General features: G+C 30.1%; 1 protein-coding gene and 1 pseudogene across 1 annotated transcript; both read left to right on the top strand.

Annotated features, from left to right (window-relative positions):
* Positions 1–14,272: 14,272 nt before the first annotated feature.
* Positions 14,273–19,557, top strand: LOC125831218 (phosphoinositide phospholipase C 2-like). Its single transcript, XM_049510407.1, is given in 10 exon segments — positions 14,273–14,472; positions 14,475–14,623; positions 15,718–15,914; positions 16,108–16,243; positions 16,324–16,554; positions 16,655–16,878; positions 17,598–17,715; positions 18,577–18,729; positions 18,826–18,912; positions 19,029–19,557. Coding segments are annotated over 10 exon segments (1,755 nt in total). The 5' UTR covers positions 14,273–14,306; the 3' UTR covers positions 19,323–19,557.
* Positions 19,558–19,740: 183 nt separating this feature from the next.
* LOC125831132 (tyrosine-protein phosphatase DSP3-like) lies at positions 19,741–20,267 on the top strand (annotated as a pseudogene).
* Positions 20,268–20,408: the final 141 nt, after the last annotated feature.

The following is a 20,408-nucleotide window of genomic DNA, read 5'->3' as shown; positions in this document are numbered from 1 at the left end:
CTTCTCCAACTTTAATTAAAATAAGCAATTTTAAAATTTTATTATCATAAAATTGTATATTATAGCGGGCATTAAAACATTATTTTTAATCTTGTGGAGTTAAATGTATTATACTCTATCATTCTTCTAAGAAAGTATTAATAGGAGAAAATATTGATTTTTTTCCAACATCGGAGGTATATATAGGAAGAATTTTAAAATAGGGAATCGAAACCTCATAAATACAATAAAAATTCAGATAAACCAACTTAATTAGCTACTTAAATTTGTTCGACATATGAAAAAATTCTTTTTAAAATAGTAGAAATAAAAAAAGTTAAAATATAAATTGACATAGTGAAGCAAATATTTTGAGATATACACTAAAGTGAAAAGAATCTCACATGAATAGACTTGATGAATTATTAATATTTAATTAGCATTAAATACTTATATAAGCCAATTTTGGAGCCTGAAGGTGGCGTTTCCCTGTTGCAAAGTTTGTGTGCCATCGACTAATTAATATTTAAAATTCACTAAAATTATATTAATTAATAGTAAATTTAAATTCATATCAGAATTATAACATATTCAACATTAAAAAACGAGTAAAAATTGAATCACAAAATCTTAATTAAATAATCAAACCTTTTTTTTATATATCTAAGTTTCTTGGAAATAGTGGCGGAGTTAGAAGTTTAAAATACTGATTTAGTCGAATCAAATAATTTCTGTTCAAACAGTAAATTTGTGTTAATCTTTTTAAAACTAATTACACAAATATTAAGTTCAGAGTTTAGTCATTAACGTGGAAAATCATGATTCAAAACTTAAGAACTAATAAAATTAAAATTCAGATTCCCTCTATAAATTATGTGCAAATCGCTTTAGCAAGATGACTTTGACAATTTAAACGTGTGATTTTTGCATAATTTTCTCTTTTAAAATTCAAAACAAAATTTGCTATAATTCTTTCTAGAAACTTCTCATTTTGACTTTTAGGAAAAACTCAATTTGAAGAAAAAAAACAATAATTTCAATTGTAGCATCACTAGTTTGAATATTTGTTTTTTCTTTCTATATGAACGCTACAATAATTTTCATTATTCACTATTTATTTAATTTCCTCACAAGTAATAATTACCCTCAGAATATTAGGTCTAATTACCCACCTTCGTGAATCTGAAATTATTTAAAGAGAAATCATTAAAAGAAGGAAATTAGTTGCTCTTGTATATATTATGGGCCATAAAGGTGGAACAATTGATTCAAATTCTATTGTATATATATAAGTAAAATATCTTTTTAAAAATATATACAGTAAATATTAAATTTTCTTAGCTAATTCATTTATTTATATTTTAAACTTACTTGGTAATTTTTTTGACTCCATCACTATAAGTTGTACCAACAAAAGAATTACACGCACTAATATGTTGATTCATTAATCAATTAATAAGATATTGATTGATTTGGTGTTTAATTAAGAGACATAGTTTATTTTATATATATATTGCTTAATAAAAATTTCGACTCGTTCACTATGTTGTACTCTGCAAAAGAGATAATGTTTGCTTTTTCTAATATTCAATATTTGCATAGATGCTAGAACCTCCAATAGGTAGATTAGTCATTAGTTAATTAATTAGCACCATAATTAACTTTATTTTAGGTCAAAATTAAATTAACGTTTGTTGACTAAGAATAAAGTCATAATTATGTCAATAAGATCTCAACCGCTACTTAATTTATTTGTGACAGAAAAGTTTTAAATTCAAAATTTAACTCTATAAAACTTTACGTACCTATTTTTGTAATTATTTATTGTGTTAACTTACTGCGTAAATTGTACAAAATATCTAATTGCACAATTTCAATTAAGATGATGATTATAAATGTAGTAAATATTGATAGCTGTCAACAAATTGTGAATTAATTCCAAACCTATATATTATTGTAAATTATTAAATTTGAACCAATTGTTACCCTTTAAACTCAACTATCAGTATATTATTCGCTTTGGTCCGATGCGCTTCTAAGTCACCTCAAAGATTTGTGGACCTCATGGTTTTGATTTCTTAAGATTTAACTCAAAAAGTGTATTAGATCAATTGGTTGATCGTGAACTTGTCCGATTCATCTCAAGACACTTGAGCCTCACACTTTTATTCTCTTAAATTTTATTTAACTATCAAAACGCCTTAATAATTGAATTATATACGAAACCATTCTTAGAAAGTTCATATTTTCGATGTATAATCAGTAATTCATGACTTGCTACGACTTTGTATACATAAATATTTATGGAAAAAACTTTTTGGCTAGAAAATTTAGCCAGAATGATATTTTATCTATGTTATTTTATCTTTTTAATTATTTTTACCCTTTTAACTTTAAATATCTTTTAACTGAAAAACGGAAAAAAAATCAGTTTATTTTAAAATTAAAAAAAATATTATAGTTTTTTTAATTTTCTGGTCAAATTCTGACCAAATTTTCTGGCCATTTAGCACTTCCCTAAATATAATACTAATTAAGTTCCATGGTTCTGGAAACAAAAAATTAAAAGAAGAGATAAAGGAGTGGTCAACTCAAACACAACTAGAAAATGTACACATATTATGTAAAATTAACATGGTGTATATATGCCTTTGATTGGGGAGATTTTAGTGTTTCAATAATTATCACAAAAATTGATTCATTTGGGCATTAATGTACCTAGTTTAGTTCTATGAATCTTGTAAGTTGTAACAATATACAGCCGTCAATATTGGAACATGTGAAATAATATTGGACCAACTGAAAATTGTCTTCATTCAAAATTTATGATGAATTGTGACTAGTTTATTCCTAATTAACTAGATTAATTACAAGTTACCAAGAGTTGTTCGAATGATAATAGCACTTCACATTTTCAATCTTAAGGTTGTGAGTTCGAATCACCAAAAGACAAAAAAAAAAGTAAAAGTTCCTTAAGAAGAGGTAAAAAACATTAAAAATTTAACTTTTTAAAATTTCGTGTCAAGTCAGAAATCAGAATCATACCATCAAATTGAAACAAAGAATAGAATAATATGGTTGTTGTCTTGGAATTTGGTTGACACCATGTGGTCACATGCAAAAATTTGGTTCTGCCATATATCCTTCGTCTGGTTTGATTTTGTAAAATAAATTTGTTTCATAGTTTAATCAAATTACATATGGATTTTTCTATAAGTATATTTGGGATTGAGACAGCTGTCATGAGACTATTTGGAGACTTATTTGGTCAATATATCGTTAAATTTTATGATATGGTCCAAATTTGTCATCTAACAATAGTTGAGGTAAATATTTTTCATGTTGTTATAATATTAGTCCAAATATACCTTTATTTGCCAACTTGTTATAATTATCTTTTATCATTTTTCCTTTCATTACTATAATCTTGTCTTGAGTACCGTTGTACCCAGGGGCGATTTTATGTGTAAAAAATGGGTCATCGGAACCCGTGGTCATCCGACTAAACTTGATATATTACTTGTATAATTATTAAAGAACATATTAAATAATCACTTTTGGAACCCGTTCTTAAAGTTGCTGGATGGTTCACTGGTTTGACAGTTAGATTTTAACACCAAGGTCTTGAGTTCAATCCCAGCCAGCCACAATTCACTTCAATTTGTTTTAGTAACTAATAACACTCGTTTTTTCAAAAAAAAAACACAAAATTCTACTAAAGCAATGGTGCACCCGTTTTCTTGAAATTCTGGATTCGCCTCTGGTTGTACCGGTATATTGCTGCAAATAATTTAAAAATAAAAATTGAATCGATGAAATTTTATCAGATGCAGAAATTTAATTTGTTGTATACTTTCTACTTCTTCATTGTTTGAATTCTATTTAACATGATTTGAGGCTCGGAGATAGAACACAAATTTTCGATAAAATCCATCAGAATTGGTTTGTCGATCGTAAACATTCTCAACAAACTTTTTATTGGTAATTTCACATTTCCTTAGACATTTTCTCGAAATTATCATCTTCTTTTTTAAGTAGTTGAGAATTTAACGATAAAAATCAAATATATTTAAAAAGTATAATATATGACATACGTAAATAAGATAAGTATGCAAATATGGAAAGCAAAATAAGACTTTTACGTCTTAACTAAAGGGAAACAATAAAGAAATTTCATTATATTTTGACGTTTTATGAAACATAAATTAGAAAATATTAGGCTTCTAGAAGGCATTACTTCTAGACAGAGGAAACTTTTCTAAATATTATTTTACATTTAAAAAAAAAATTGGTCTAAAATAATTGATGAATTAAATAAAGTTCTAAGAAGTTTTTATAACTTTTTATTAGTCAATTAAAGAAGAGATAAAAATTTGGAAAACAATGATTATTATTTTCTTGTATTACAAGAAAGAATTGTTTAGTTGTTTCCCTCCATCTTTAATATACAGTGATTAATGAATATGCACATAATGCATATAGACACGTTAATTTGGTCTCAACTGGCCACTAAATATTTTAAATTTGAGGATGTATCCATATCTAGATATCTTAACTCATCTTCACAATGTCGGTTGAATACTTCAACTTACAAAATGATCATTTAGACACCTCCAAACTCTATGTGTCATGTCAGCGTCGAATGTCCACGAGACACAATTGGAACGAATTGATATGTTCAGATATATGTTATTCTTAAAGTTTGAGTGTTTAGTTGTCAATTAAAACCAAATTAAGATATATATATATATATATATATATATATAATGTCTATTAATGAATAAATTAAACTAACATCTTATATGTTCATGACTTCATTCAAACATTGCAATAGAAAAGAAAATGCAATTAAATTAATTTTCCAATCTAGTTTACTAATAAAGCCAAAGCACACCTTTGATTGTGAAGTTTACAAATAATATTCTATACTAGATGAGATAGAGAGAGAGTCGTTGACAAATGCAGATAGAAAATGTAACAATTTTTTCTTCTTCATTAATGTAGTGCAATAAAGTTTTTTTTTTTTACATAGTCAACACATCATATACATAAAATTCAAACAAAAAAAATCAACACATTAAATATATGATCATCAAAGAAAATATATATATTTGTGGATTTATTAAGGAAAAGGAAGACTCTGAAACTCTTGACCATATATATCATAGGGTAAAAAATGAAAATAAACTAAAGGATCGGGTATTTAAAATCGCGGATGAGTCATTTGATTTTGAGCTTAACATGTGTTTTTTCATTAAAATTAAAGGCAAATTTGTATCAAAGTATAGCGGGAGGTATATTTGAATTGAAAATACAACAGAAGGGCCAAGGGGTATATATATTTGGACTGAACATTTAACGAGGGTTATACTTAAACTATTTCTGATAGTACATGAGCATGTTTGACCTTTTTTCAATTGTATTGTGAACACATTAGTTATTTTACATTATATCATGTATAAAATATTACACAAAATCCTTCATATAATTATACTCATATTAGATATGCAGGTTTTGAAATTACAAGTCAAGTAATTTTAATTCGGCTCTAGGTTAACTAGCAGATTTTCTATTTCTTTGTTGAATGTTATCTCTCGAGTAAGGTTTTTCTTAAGTTGGATTATACACGAGGCCAAGGGTATATTTGAATTATGTAATTTCTTTGTTACACTAATACAAAGTGGTTAGTTTCGATGGGAAAAAAAATCGACTCCAAGTATGAATTGCCACGTGGCACATGTTGTTTTCCCAAAATAAATGAATTTTATTTATTTTTTGCATAATTTAAATCTTTCTTTCCAACTCATTGACTAAGAAAACGAAAGGCTGCTACGTACCCCAGACTTTCCAGAAACTCATCAAAACTTATTTTTCACACTCACTTTTGAAAAACTTCAACTATATATATGCCACCTAGGTCTTTTTAATTTTTCAGACATCTTGAAAATCTAAATCTAAAAATCTTCAATAAAAAGAAAATATATTGTTGAATTAAAAAAAAAAACGTTCACAAAGACATGATTATATTCCTTTTTGGGAAAATTAGGCGAAATGACAAATATATAGAGTATATTAGGTAATATAGCTATAATTTTGATTATTTTTAATCCGTAGTTATAGTTTCACGAAATTTCACTATTCAATTTTTTAATGATAAAAATTTAGAATTTGTATAATTTGGTCCTTGATTGTATAAATTCAGAATTGGTATATGCTTACCCTAGCTATTTGTATACGATTTATGAAAAAATCATAATAAATTACTATGTTTGTATATTGACATGCGAAATATACAAACGGAGTTATGAAAAATTTGTATATACTATCATAGTTGTATATTTGCAAATGAAATATACAAATGGGCATGCGAAATATAAAAACCGCAGCCTCCATTTGTATATACTTATCCCATTTGTATATTTGCAAGCGAAATATATAAACGACAAGCCTCCATAGCAAACAAAACTATAGCTATGAAGCGCAATTACCGAAAATATGATTATAGAGCCTTATTATGTCTATTATCTTTGCTATTTCTGAAAAAAATTACTCTTTTCTTTTCCAAAGCAAACGCCATACGTGGAAGTCTGTCCAATAAATTTAGAATATATGAGAAGAAATCACTTAGTGTTTTTAGTTCTACAGAAATTGAACCGGATTTTATGATGCTCAACCTACGTCGTCATTGACCACTAACTCATTCTCTTGAATGCAAAAAAGAATTCATTTTTTCAATACTCAATGGCCTAATTTATGGAGTACCTTTTGAATTCAAGAGTGAGTTTTCTTTGATTTTGATCACTTTTTATATATGATTTTCAAATATATAAATTTACTTATTCAAAATTCAAACAATGTTATCTAAATTGGGAGTTGGGACAGAAGAAATACTGAATAAACCCAATAAAAAAACTCTTAGTTAATGTTCTCTAAAGGCATGAAACAATTGTCATATGTTAGTTTATTTACGTACTGGCCTTGCTTTTGTACAATTGGTCATTAATCATGCTACAAAAATGAATTTTTACATTACAATATAGGGAAAAAATATGAAAGAAAACATAAACCGAACAAGACAGGGTGCGACAAGGTAAAATATAGTTGTTAATGCTTATGAATTTAGACTTTTGTATAATACAAATGAATTTAAATTATATATCTTAAAACGTAAATATTGGAATCCCTACACAAATAGTTGAACAGAGTTATTATTATACTTTTTCTAATTAGTATATGAATTATACACTCATTATACATAACTATACACATATTATAGATGAATTATGTATACGTACAACATATATATATATATATATATATATATATATATATATATATATATATATATATATATATATATAGACATACTTATACTATTCGTCGACTATTTTTAATTTTAACTTGAATTTCCAACTCGTTGACTGAAAAAATTGGGTAGTTTGAGGCAAAGGATGCTACATATGTAATTCAACCCCATTAAATAAGGAAAAATTACTTAAATACATAACACTTTTTTACCTATTCTCAATATTTCCCTACTCTTTTACTAAAATACAAAAATCCCTTATTTTTCCCCAATTCAACTTAACCGGATACTTTATTAGTTTAAGTATCCGCCCATTATTAATTAAAGTATATGTGCTGCTATATTATGCATCCGCCCGTTAATTAAGTATCCGTGCTGCTAACAACTTAATAATTTAAGTATCCGCATGTTATTAATTAAAGTATTTGCGCTGCTATATTATGCATCCGCCCGTTAATTAAGTATCCGTGTTGCTAACAACTTAATAATTTAAGTATCCGCCCGTTATTAATTAAAGTATCCGCGCTGCTATATTAAGTATCCACACTACTATATTATGTATCCGAAAAACACTAAAAAAAGGGATTTTTGGTAATTAATGAAAGAGTAGGGAAATGAAGTAATTTCTTTCTTATACTATGTCATTTGCCTAATTTTTACTTAAAAATGAGACTTTTTTCCCTTTATTTTTCCTTTTTTTTTTTGTCAACTAATCCATGATCTTTTTAGTGTGATTCTTGTGACATTTGTGTTAATGACAAAAGCAATGACGCAGTTTTAATCCTTTTTTCTAAGAAAAGAAGACTAAAAAAAGTATGATTAGGCTTTTAGCATGCATCATTAGGTTAGTGTTTGCTTATTTTAATTATTTTATTCTCGTTGTATATATCCAGAAGTTGAGCCAATAGAGTACTTTATCTATCTTGAGAGATAAAAAAAGTTATTTTTGATAAACATCGGTCGAAAAAATAAAGCAATTCAAAGTAGTTCGAAAAAAATAATATAAGTAGAAAAATCATGGCAAAATATTATAGAGAGCAGTGAGCACGACAAAGCAGTAGTTTGACAAGGAAAAACGAAAAAAGAAGAAGTAGTAACTACAAAATACTAGGGTGTACATGACATGGTTGATTCGGGTTTTTTAAATATCAAATCAAATTATTTTTGTAAAAATTTTAAATTTATAAACCAAACCAAACTAATAAAATTCGGTTTTTTTCGAGTTTTTCAACCTCGGGTTGGTTCGGATTTTTCAAATACCAAATCAAACCAAACTAATAAACCTCGGATTTTGTCAAATTTTTGGATTTTTCGGTAAAGTTTGCATACAAACATATAATTAACTTGTGCTCCAAATATTTCTTTAGTCCAACCAAACTACAATTATCTAAGGTGTTTCTTAAGAAAATAACACAAAATATGAGATGAGTATTGATGACACTAAAATATTCAATAAAAAATAATAATGAAATCATCATATAAACTGAATATTGCAAAGTCACAATGAAAATGATCATAATTTAAAAGTACTAAATCATGCTAAAATAAATTTAATAAGTATTAGTTACATTACTAAATATTTACGGAATATTAGAATTAGATTATGTATTTTAATTGTCTAAACCAATGTAAAACTAAAGAACAAATATTCAATATTATTGTCATCCTTAGTGTTGAATTGATTTTCTTTTTGCATTAGTATTAATTTGATTTTGATTTAAGTTTTATTATAATTATCAATATATATGAACTATAATCTTTATTGGACCATTCTGAATTCTAAGTTTTAAACTTCAAATAATATATTAAAAGATAAAAACTATGAAATATTATAAGAAGTATTTTAAAATTATATCAAAGTAAATATTTTTCTGTATAAAATAAAATTTTAAAATTACATATATAATATCGGGTTGGTTTGGTCTCGGGTTGTTTTTTTTAAGTTAAAACCAAACCAACCCAAATATAGTCGGGGTTTTTTTCCAATATCAAAGCAAGTCAAACCAAACCACTAGTCGGGTTTTTTTTCCGGTTTGACTCGGTTTGCGGCTTGGTTTGGTTTCGGTTCGATTTTGTACACCCCTACAAAATACTATGATAATTGAAGTACAAGAAACAATGGATTCGAAGGACAAGAAACTCGAGATCAGTAATACTATGTTTAATTAGTATGCATAAAAAAAGAAATAACACTCAATTATCTCTAATGCTACTAATCATCTATCCTAATATAATATGTTATTCATATATAACCTCTTATATAAAGTCATATATATCCTCGATAACCTGATATTGCGTCATGCATTTTCTAATGTCTTTTTTCTAAAATGTATCAACAAAATGATAAAGACCTTATTGACGCAACTTCCATCAAAACCTTATATCAACCAAACATTTTATTAAAAGTTAAAAACACCTAGGCCCCAACTGAGATTTTTGAGTGTTATCTTGGTATTATTGGGGAATTTCAGCCGCGTAACATAATAAAAATCTTAGTATAAACTTTAACACTCATACTATAATCCAAATGTTGATAGTACTGATTATCTCATGTTAATTAATCAGTCACTTTAATTTGTCTGTGTTGGAATATCCTTTTCTTGTCTTGTTATACAAATGGAAGAAATTAAAAAAAAAGTATAAAAGTTTGATTAAACAAAGAATAATGACATTGATGTATACACGAAATACACACGGAGAAGTTTTGTTACGCGGAAGAATTGGGTGCCCCATTCTACCAATCATCATGTCTTCTTTTAGAGTTAAAAAGAAGTGCATTTTTATATACGGAAACAGATTCAGAATTTAAAGTTTATGAATTTTTATATATACTTCCTTCGTCTCATTTTATATGAGTTAGTTTGACTTGACACGAAGTTTAAGAAAGAAAGAAAGACTTTTGAAACTTGTGGTTTAAAATGAGTGATAGATATTTGTGTGGCTATAGATCATTTTATTAAGAGTAAAATTGGTAATTTTAAAGTTAAATTGTTACTTAATATAAAAATGTGTCATTATTTTTAGACGGACTAAATGGAAAGTAAGTTATATTAACTGGGATAGAAGTATTAGGTTTGAACAAAAGTTATTAGGTTCAATAAAGATGGTGTAAATTTTTTTTAGCCCTAGTGCTAACGCAAGAATCGCGATCTTTCATTTTCCTTCCACTTAATATGTTGTACGAGTCTTATACAAAGCCGCACTTCATTATTATGATGAGATTGGAAGAGGGGTCGATTACTTCCCGTATAAATTCTTACTTACTACCCTTTGTCCCAATTTAAGTGTGATACGTTTTGATAATTGATCGTATGTTTTTTAATTAGATGATTTAGCCACATAGATACATGAGTCATGACTTGTTTTAGACTACAAACAATCAAGCATCAACAATCTTTCTTTTTGCCTTAAACTCCGTGTCAACTTTCAAGTCAAACAACATCACAAAAAGTGAGACGAAGAGAGTATCACCTTTTTTTTTTTTTAATGTGTAGCTCAGATGGAATCTAACTTTACTATATATGAAATAGTTTTGTAACCAAGCAAAAATTCAAAGTTGGGCCACTTCAAAATATGATTGAGTATTTCCCTTGGGCTGTTATATGGGCCGTACTTTCTATTTGGGCCTCCCAACTTACTGATGCAACAAAGTGGGCCGTCACTTCGTTGCTGGTGATGTCGGGGTAATTCTACTTGAATTCCGAGAACTCTGATTGAACCACACGGTTTGGTTCGGTTTCTTACTGTTGGATTTCTGATTAATCGATTTGATTATGTTAGAATTTTAAACTTATAAGTTGGGCACTTTCTTGTTGTGAATAAATGGGCCTCAAAATTAGGTATTCATATCAAATTGTCATAATAGTTCTTTTTCATCATAATCATTTGAAAAATTGGTAATTCTAAGTACAAATCTTAATCCTTTGTTAATGATCGAAAAATTCAGGTGTCATGCGAAAATAAAAATAGAGCAACATTAATAAATAAGAAATTGTTTTGAAATGTTACTTTCGTTATCTAATCATCTATCATCAAATATAAAAAATGTTTGATATAAAATCATAAGTTACGAGTGTTATTTCTAGATGGAGAAAACAGTCAAATGAACTTGTTCCGTGAGGTCAGACCCAATCCAACCCTACCTGAAAATTTTAAAGCCTTTTTAGAACTGAGGCTATTAAGGCCTCATTTGTTTTCATATAAATTAGTATATATAAAATTAAATAATAATCTAAATTAATGATAACATTGATAAGTAATCTCTTATTATAAGTTAAATTATTCTACTATTAAATGTTCAATTTTTTTATTTTTTTTAAGTTGTAACAAATTAACAACCAAATCCATTATACCTTTCCTTATTCCTAAGCAAAAACAAATTCGTTTTTTAAGTATTTCATTTTTCTAATCAATTCTTCTCTTTTTTATTCTTGGTTTTTCCCCCGTTTGCCGGAAATTCCTAGGAATAATTCCCAAAATTGAGTGTAATATTACCGATCACAGTCTAAATAAAATAAAATAAAATCAAAATAATAACCTGAAAAGGGGACATTAACGTAAATAAGTCGGTAATTAGTGTCTCTTTAAAAGCGATAGAGGCTATATAGATTTGGTCTTAAAAATCAGTGAAATTGATGACTTTCTCACCTCAAGGGCTATATTGAACCTTGCTTGGTCGAATTGGTTGTGCAAGTAATCTCTTAAATGGAGAGTTTCAAGTTTGAAGTCCTTATATATTTTTTCGACTGTGCTTGTTGGATGAAATTTATCTTATACTCCCTCCGTCCACAATTGTTTGTCAGGGTAAGGTCATGCACATCTCTTAAGGAAAATTTAATACAAGGTGTAATTTGACTAATATAACCCTACTATATCAAGAATACCAAAAGTCCACATAACTTTTCAATTGAACTACACAATCATTAAGGGCAGAATTGGAAAAAAGTGACTAATTATTTCTTGATTGTTTAAATTGACAATTAATCTTGGACATCTATTTTTAATATACCTGTCAAACAATTATGGACGGAGGGAGTACGATTTATGACTCCTATGTGATTTACGTGCAATTATACTTGAAACGAAGTTTACATTATATTCACCCAAAAAGGAGCACTACTAATTCCCTTGTCAACAACAATCAAAAAAAGAAGTGGGGTATATATTAGGTGTGGTTAATTTGTACCAAATCTCTACATGTTATTATATTATTATTGGCAATAAATCATCAGATCTAATTAAATAGCTATTGGTTAATTACCTATTACATTGACACTTAAAGCTTGTATGACTTTTGGTTGCAAGCCAATCAATACAGAACAACCAAAGATAGAAACATTAAATTCTAGATACATGTTTTAGTCGGACTCTAATATAGATATCAAATACTAATTAAAAAGATCCTAGATATATACTTTATTTTTCATGTACAAATTTGGATAGTTTCCCTCCTCTCTCTCTTTCGTATTAAGCACATGTTCAATATTTCTAATTTTCTCATTTTTGATTAGTCAAAAGGATTTTAAAAATGGTTTTTGTAACTAAGAGAATATGTTTATTAAAAATGCAAAACATATTTTTTTCTTAGGAAAGATTGAAAATAATTTTCACATTTGATATTTTATAATGATTTTGTCCTTCTCATCTAAATTTCATCTTCACCGTGACACTGTCACCCGCATAAGCCCTCATCCCCTGCCCTACCTCCATCTCCATCTTCACCCCACTCTCTCATAACTGTTTAAATTATACATAAATATTTTTTAGGATGATATTTTTGTTTACGCACCAAACCGACAAAAATAAATATAAAGACATTTTCCTCACAAACACACCCTAAATCACCATCTACTTTGAGGGTATACATTTGTACCCTGGATACACATGTACCATATTTTCCCCTCTTAGAAAAAATATTATCCCTTGGAAAATATACTTCTATGTTCTAATCATTTATTCACTAATAAAGCCAAATTAGACTTGTGGGTTCCAACATGTCTGTTACTCAACGAAAATATTTAGGGTGTATTCGGTATTTCGATATGTCATTTTTTTATTAGTTAATAAAAAGAAATTTGAAAAATATATTTACTCATGATAATAAGTTCCTTAAAATTGAGTAAAATGACTTATCAAATGAAAATAAGAAAAATATGTTTCACAATGATATTTCATGTTAACACTTTGTTTGGATGTTGTTACCGATGTATTGTATTGTATTTTTAATTTAAACATAATATTTATTTTGATTGTTGTTTAAATTATATTGTATCGTATCTTTTAAGTTCATTGTTAGGTAACGATCAAAAAATTCATTTTATGTAACGATCGATTTGGTGTGATCGCGTCGTTGTCTTAATATTTTCTTCTCATTTTATCTTTACTTATTATTTAATAATTCTATTTTATCTTTTATCCTACATTTTCATAGTGACTCTACCCTGGACCCTACTTCTATTATACGTTTATCATTCAAATTATGGATATGTAACATTGGAGAATGATACAATCTATTCAAACACTATATTCATTAGAACAATACAATACAACACGACACAACATGATACATTATGAAATAGTACGTAACAACTATCCAAGCATAGTGTAATTGTGCCTTTCACACATGTAACACACCCTATAGCTCTCATCCCCACCGCCACCTCTTCCGTCTTACATGTTTTGAATTTTACACTATTTGAATAAAATCTATTAAATTCAATCAAATTCACATAAATATTATTTACTTATATCATTCGAAAAAATATTTTTCATGAAAAATATTTTCTGTCGTATCGAACACACCCTTAAATCCACAAACTTCGCTTCCATCATGCAAACTCATTTGATACGCGTACTAAATTAACCACCAAAAAAAGAAACTTTTATACCTTCCCTTCTTCCTAAGCAATAATGAAAAACCGTTTTACTTCACATAAATAAATAAATATATAATTATCATTTCTCTTCTAAAATTCATCCTCTCCGTTATCCATTTTCCGTTTTTCCTCCTTTTTTTCCAACAATGTCCAAACAGTCGTACAGAGTCTGTTTCTGTTTCCGGCGACGGTTCCGGGTAGTCGCAGCCGAGGCTCCGGCAGATGTGAAGAATTTGTTCAATCGGTACTCCGATAATGGAGTGATGAGCGCGGAGAATCTTCATCGGTTTTTAATTGAGGTTCAAAAGGAGGAAACGCTACTTTAGAGGATGCTCATGCTATTATGAATAATCTTCATGATCTTAAGATCCTCAATGTTTTTCATCGGAGAGGTCTTCATCTTGATGCGTTCTTCAAATATCTCTTTGCTGATATCAATCCTCCTCTTAATTCTAAGCTTGGGGTAAGATACTGTTGCTCAATTTGTTTCGATTTGCTCGCGTTGCTTTGAATTTTGATTTTTTAGTAGTACGTAATTGAGATTTTGTTTGTGTGTTTGATATATCAGAAAATGTTGTTCTGAAAAACATTTTCGTGTGATTGATTTTGATGAAGCTAGGAATTTGACGAATTGTGTGCAATTTTTTTGTTCTCAGATGGGTAAACGATGTGCAAAACTAAATATACACTCATAATAGCAAACATTTAACATTTGTACACTCCTTTTCCGGCGAAGGGAAGGTTGCTCCGCCCATGCCTTATACACTATTTAGTACTCCCTCCGTCCCATTTTATGTGACACCATTTCCTTTTTGATCAGTCCCAAAAAGAATGTCACATTTTCTAATATGGTAAGTATTTAAAGGTACAATTCCTCTTTTACCTTTGTTAATCCCACTCAATCTTAAAATAATACTCTAAAACATTTATGAGGAGAGAAAAAAGTGAGTCTACTTTTTAAAGGACAATTTGGTAAACATTTCAAAGTCTTCATTTATTTCTTAAACTCTGTGCCCGGTCAAATGTTGCCACATAAAATGGGACGGAGGGAATAGTAATTTATATGACCAAGCATTGGAAATTGATCTAAAGTCAAATTTCAAGGTAAAATTCACCAAAATGCAAAATGTTTAACCTTTTTTTCTTTTTATTTCCCTTTTATCAACATGACCTGTTTAGAATTATAAGGTCCTAAAGAGGAGTCTTGTATATAAATTATAGTAACTAGCAGATTCAGAGGCGGAGTCAGAAGTTTTAGTTTCTGGGTTCTGGATCATAATTCTTTTTGCTTATGGATTCTGAATAGATTATCTATACATACTAAAAATAAAATTTTTAACACAAATACATGGATTGAATCAAAAAAGCTTTTAGAGTTGATTGTCAGGTGATTTGACCTGTATGGAATGTTTTTTAATTTACTTGTGGAGGTTTGTAGTAAGAGAGCCATATGTTATGGACATGTTCTTAATTAAAAGAATGTAATAGACATATAAATTACTAGCATAGTTGATGTATTCTTTTCAGTAATAACTCTCCTTTTCTTTTGTTTTTCAGATTCACCAAGATATGAATGCGCCTTTGTCTCATTACTTCATATACACAGGCCACAATTCTTATTTAACTGGGAATCAGCTGAGTAGTGATTGCAGTGATGTCCCCATTATACAGGCCTTGCACAGAGGTGTAAGAGTAATTGAATTGGATATATGGCCAAATTCCGCTAAAGATGATGTCGAAGTTCTTCATGGAGGGTATGCCATTATTGCTCTTAAGCCTAGCTGTGTTATGTTTCTACCCGGACTAGCATTGGAATTTGAATTTCATGTCATACTTCTCATGAATTTTTGAGTCACCTAAACACATGCCTCTATTATAGACTTCTCTCTATTGTCCTTGTACTTCTCATTCTTCTTGTAGTTTGTAAGTGTACTTTTTTTCATACAGAACATTGACCACTCCAGTTGCGCTCATCAAATGTTTGAAGTCTATCAAGGAACATGCTTTTACTGTTTCTGAGTATCCTGTAGTAATAACACTTGAAGATCATCTAACTACTGCTCTTCAGGCAAAAACAGCGGAGGTGTGTATGTTCATATTCTGGATATGATACGCATTACGACCTTTATTGATCCTAATTATGCTTTTGTGGAAAAATAATAGATGATCACTCAAACATTTGGAGATATGCTGTTTTCTTCCGATGAATGTTTGAAAGAGTTTCCATCCCCAGAATCACTGAAAAGACGTGTTCTGATATCAACTAAGCCACCCAAAGAGTACCTTCAGGCGAAGGAAGTTAATGAAACAGGTGCAACGAAAGGAACGGATCAAACTGATACAGAAGCTTGGGGAAGGGAGGTTTCAGACATTAAAGCCAGATACAATGATAAGGTGTAATAAAATGCATTACTAATTAGTTTGGCCCATTTGAGTATGTGAGTTTCTTCAATTAAACTCTATTTTTGCCACATTCTGTCACTGTTCCAAGCAGGATGACTCTGATGAAGGTGAAGCTGACAATTCTGATGAAGAAGATCCCACCTCACAGCAAAATACAGCACCAGAATACAAGCGTTTAATTGCCATTCATGCTGGAAAGGGGAAAGGTGGACTGTCTGATTGGCTGAGGGTTGATCCTGATAAAGTAAGACGACTTAGCTTGAGTGAGCAAGAACTTGGAAAGGCTGTAGTTACTCATGGGAAAGAAATTATCAGGTATAGTATTATTTTGCTCCATCAAACGATTTAGCTTGAATGAGCAAGAACTTGAAAAGACGACTTAGCTTTGTTTTATGTGATCAAACGAGGGAGGCCTAAAATGTAGCAATCAGTGTAGATGTTTAGGTTCAATGACAAGCTAGACAAAAATATTACATGTGAAGGAAGCGTATTAAATGACCTACAATCTCTCTGAATCCAAGTGGACACATAAAAAAATAATAATACACAATTGAAACAAAAGATCTATATAGACATACATAATAGTTGAGATTAAGGTTTAGTCATACTGGTACACTTACATTACCTTCATTATTTGCAAGGATTTTTTTGTTCATATTAGAGATTTGTATGCCCGTAGTAAACGTGAGAACCTCTAGTGTTAAAGAACCCCATATTACTGATTATTGGAATGAAACAAGTGCAAATGGAGCGAAATGGACATTGGATTTTTCAACCACAACTAGCTGTTGAGATGTCATCGTCATTGTTGTTGGTGTTCTTGTTTGTCATGTGTGATCGAAGGATTTTCAAATGACACAATCCAACTCATGTGATACTTCAAAATTCTGGAATATTGTAGCAGATTTACTTGTCATAACGTTTCATGTAATTGATCTACAGCAGTCGTGTGTATGCCTTCTAAGATTTTACCAATTTATTCATGCCATGTACATGTAATAGGGTGTATGTGCATAATTATGGTATGCTTACAGGTTCACTCAGAGGAACATTCTGAGAATATACCCAAAGGGCATACGTTTTGACTCATCCAATTACAATCCTTTCAATGCATGGACACATGGAGCTCAAATGGTGGCATTCAATATGCAGGTTAATCTTCTCTTTTCATCCCTGGAAAGCAAAAGAGGTAGCATTCATAAGAGAAAATCATAATGCAAAGTTGATCTTTTCTTCTGTGCGTTTGTTTGATCTCAGTGACCCTTTTCTTGATTAAACCATTGCTGATATTACATTCATGATTACAAGATTTACATGTGGCTTTCCCTTCATGATGCAACATTGATTTAGAGGAAATGAGTGGACTATTAATCTTTGTTCTGTTTTCTCAAGGTGAAGGACATAGCAATCATAAATACCTATCAGAACCCAGTTACCTATCCCCCCCAAGCATGCATATAAATCCTGGGACTACTTTACACTAGTGAGCATTTTTGACATCTGACACATATCACATTAGAATTTATTTGAAGCTTTCTTCAGCCTTGCATACGTGCCCTGATTCCAATAGCTGAAACAACCTCTCTACGCCACAAAGGTAGGGGTAAAATCTGCGTACATCCTACTCTCCCCAGACCCCACTTGTGGGATTACGGATTACCCTCAGTATGCTGTTGTTTGAATCGAAGCCTCAGATCTATAATATTTTATATGATTTGTCTGGAAATGAACTTGGATGAGGAGTAACAATATGTAGTAATTAAGGGAGAGCTCAAAGGCTGGTGTGACTATGTAATCTTACCCCCCGGGCGTGCCTACGCCAAATACCTCTTTAAGCAAAAGCAAAATAGTTAAAAAGGTCACTTCCTTGGACGGTGGGTTGTCTGTTCTAAGTTCTACTCTATCACATTTGATTCACTATATAACTTTAATTGTTCCCAATATCGTTTTCTTTATCAATTCGCTTGTCATAGTCTTCCCAAGGAAAATGCATAAACAAGAGTTCCGTGGCAGGGCTATGGAAGATCACTTTGGTTAATGCATGGTATGTTCAGAGGCAATGGTGGTTGTGGATATGTTAAGAAACCAGATATACTATTGAAAGCAGGTCCCAACAATGAGGTCTTCGATCCTGAAGCAAATTTGCCAGTCAAAACTACATTGAAGGTACTTGAGGGATCTAGTTTTATAGCTCACCTTATTGGATTATGTAAGGTTTGATCATGTTGATGCAAATAACCCAACGCTTCTTGAATTAAGCAGGTCACCGTATATATGGGTGAAGGGTGGTATTATGACTTCGAACACACACACTTTGATGCATACTCTCCTCCAGACTTCTACGCAAGGGTAGATGGATATACTTAACCTTCATTATTATCATTATTATTTGGTTGATTTACTTGTTTAAATTCTGTATTTGCGATAATTATCCCTCAATACACTTCGGGTTTGGATGTATACAGATTGGAATTGCTGGAGTAGATGCTGATATTGTAATGAAGAAAACAAAGACTCTTGAGGACAATTGGATACCAACTTGGGATGAACAGTTTGAATTCCCATTAACAGTTCCTGAATTGGCTCTACTCCGTGTGGAAGTTCATGAGTATGATATGTCTGAAAAAGATGATTTTGCTGGACAAACTTGTTTGCCTGTTTCAGAACTAAGACAAGGGATCCGAGCAGTACCACTCCACAGCCGCAAGGGAGAGAAATACAACTCTGTCAAGCTACTTTTGCGTTTCGAATTTATCTAATTGTGAGTTTGTCTTGTCTTGTTTTGTTTTATTCTGTTTGTGGAAATAAGGATTTTGCCATGATTTGCAAACTTGCTTCTGTGTATTTTGTGGTACGTTCTGTATCTTTGTTGATATTATGTGCCCAGAGATGTAAATAAGTTTGTGGTAAAATGTGTGCAAATATTTTTTGTAAAATCATTCAAATATTATGTATTATATATGCTAAGGTGTAAATATATGTGTGTTTGGAAAACTTTTCCCATTTCCATTATGGTTTGTATTCTCGTTTGTCTAAGTCTTGGTTTTATTAAAACAATATATGTTTGGATATAAATCAAGATTTACTAATCCTACATATCTAGTGTACTAACATCCTTACCCTATCTCGGGAGGCAGAGAGATTGTTTTTGAAATTAAAATATCTAGAAATATGAGTATGATTGTAGATTTGAAAGAAGAAGGTGATGATGATCTGTTAGTACATCTACCACCAACAGACTTCTCTGCAGTGGAAAATAACTACACATATAGATCTGGATTCCCTCATCCTTCCAATTTCACTTTTCTCCAGTCACTCAGTCTTCGTTCTAATCATATACTTATGCACGCACCTTACCACCCATAAGAAAACATCGAATTAACAACATAAAGCTTTACCAATTCAGTATCGATGGAACAAAGGATGCATCAACTATGTCAAGCAGAAGTGAAATTATAATGGATGGTTTGAGAGTGATAACTGATGAGAGAAATCACCCGGTTTTAGTACATTGCAAGAGAGGGAAACATCGAACTGGTTGTGTCGTTGGATGCTTGAGTAGGAAATTGCAGAACTGGTGTTTGGATGTTGTGGTTGAAGAAGAGTTCAAACATTTTGCTGGAGCAAAATGGAGAGAAACTAACTTGAAAATTTTGGAGAGTTTTGATGTTCAAATATTGTTTGGGTATTTCAAATACTTGTAATGTTAAATATCGTTTTGGTCGGATTTCTTCTGTCTCATTTTATGTGAAAGTGCTATTCTTTTCGTTTTAATTTATATGTTTACTAAATAATACTACTAATGCTCCTCACATCCCTCTCCAACATAAAGTGCGACAATACTC

The sequence above is a fragment of the Solanum verrucosum genome, unplaced genomic scaffold (assembly GCF_900185275.1).
Source record: "Solanum verrucosum unplaced genomic scaffold, falcon-dt-bn FXZP01000049.1, whole genome shotgun sequence".
In the NCBI taxonomy this organism is placed as follows: Eukaryota; Viridiplantae; Streptophyta; class Magnoliopsida; order Solanales; family Solanaceae; genus Solanum; species Solanum verrucosum.
This window is presented reverse-complemented; position numbering and strand designations above follow the sequence as displayed.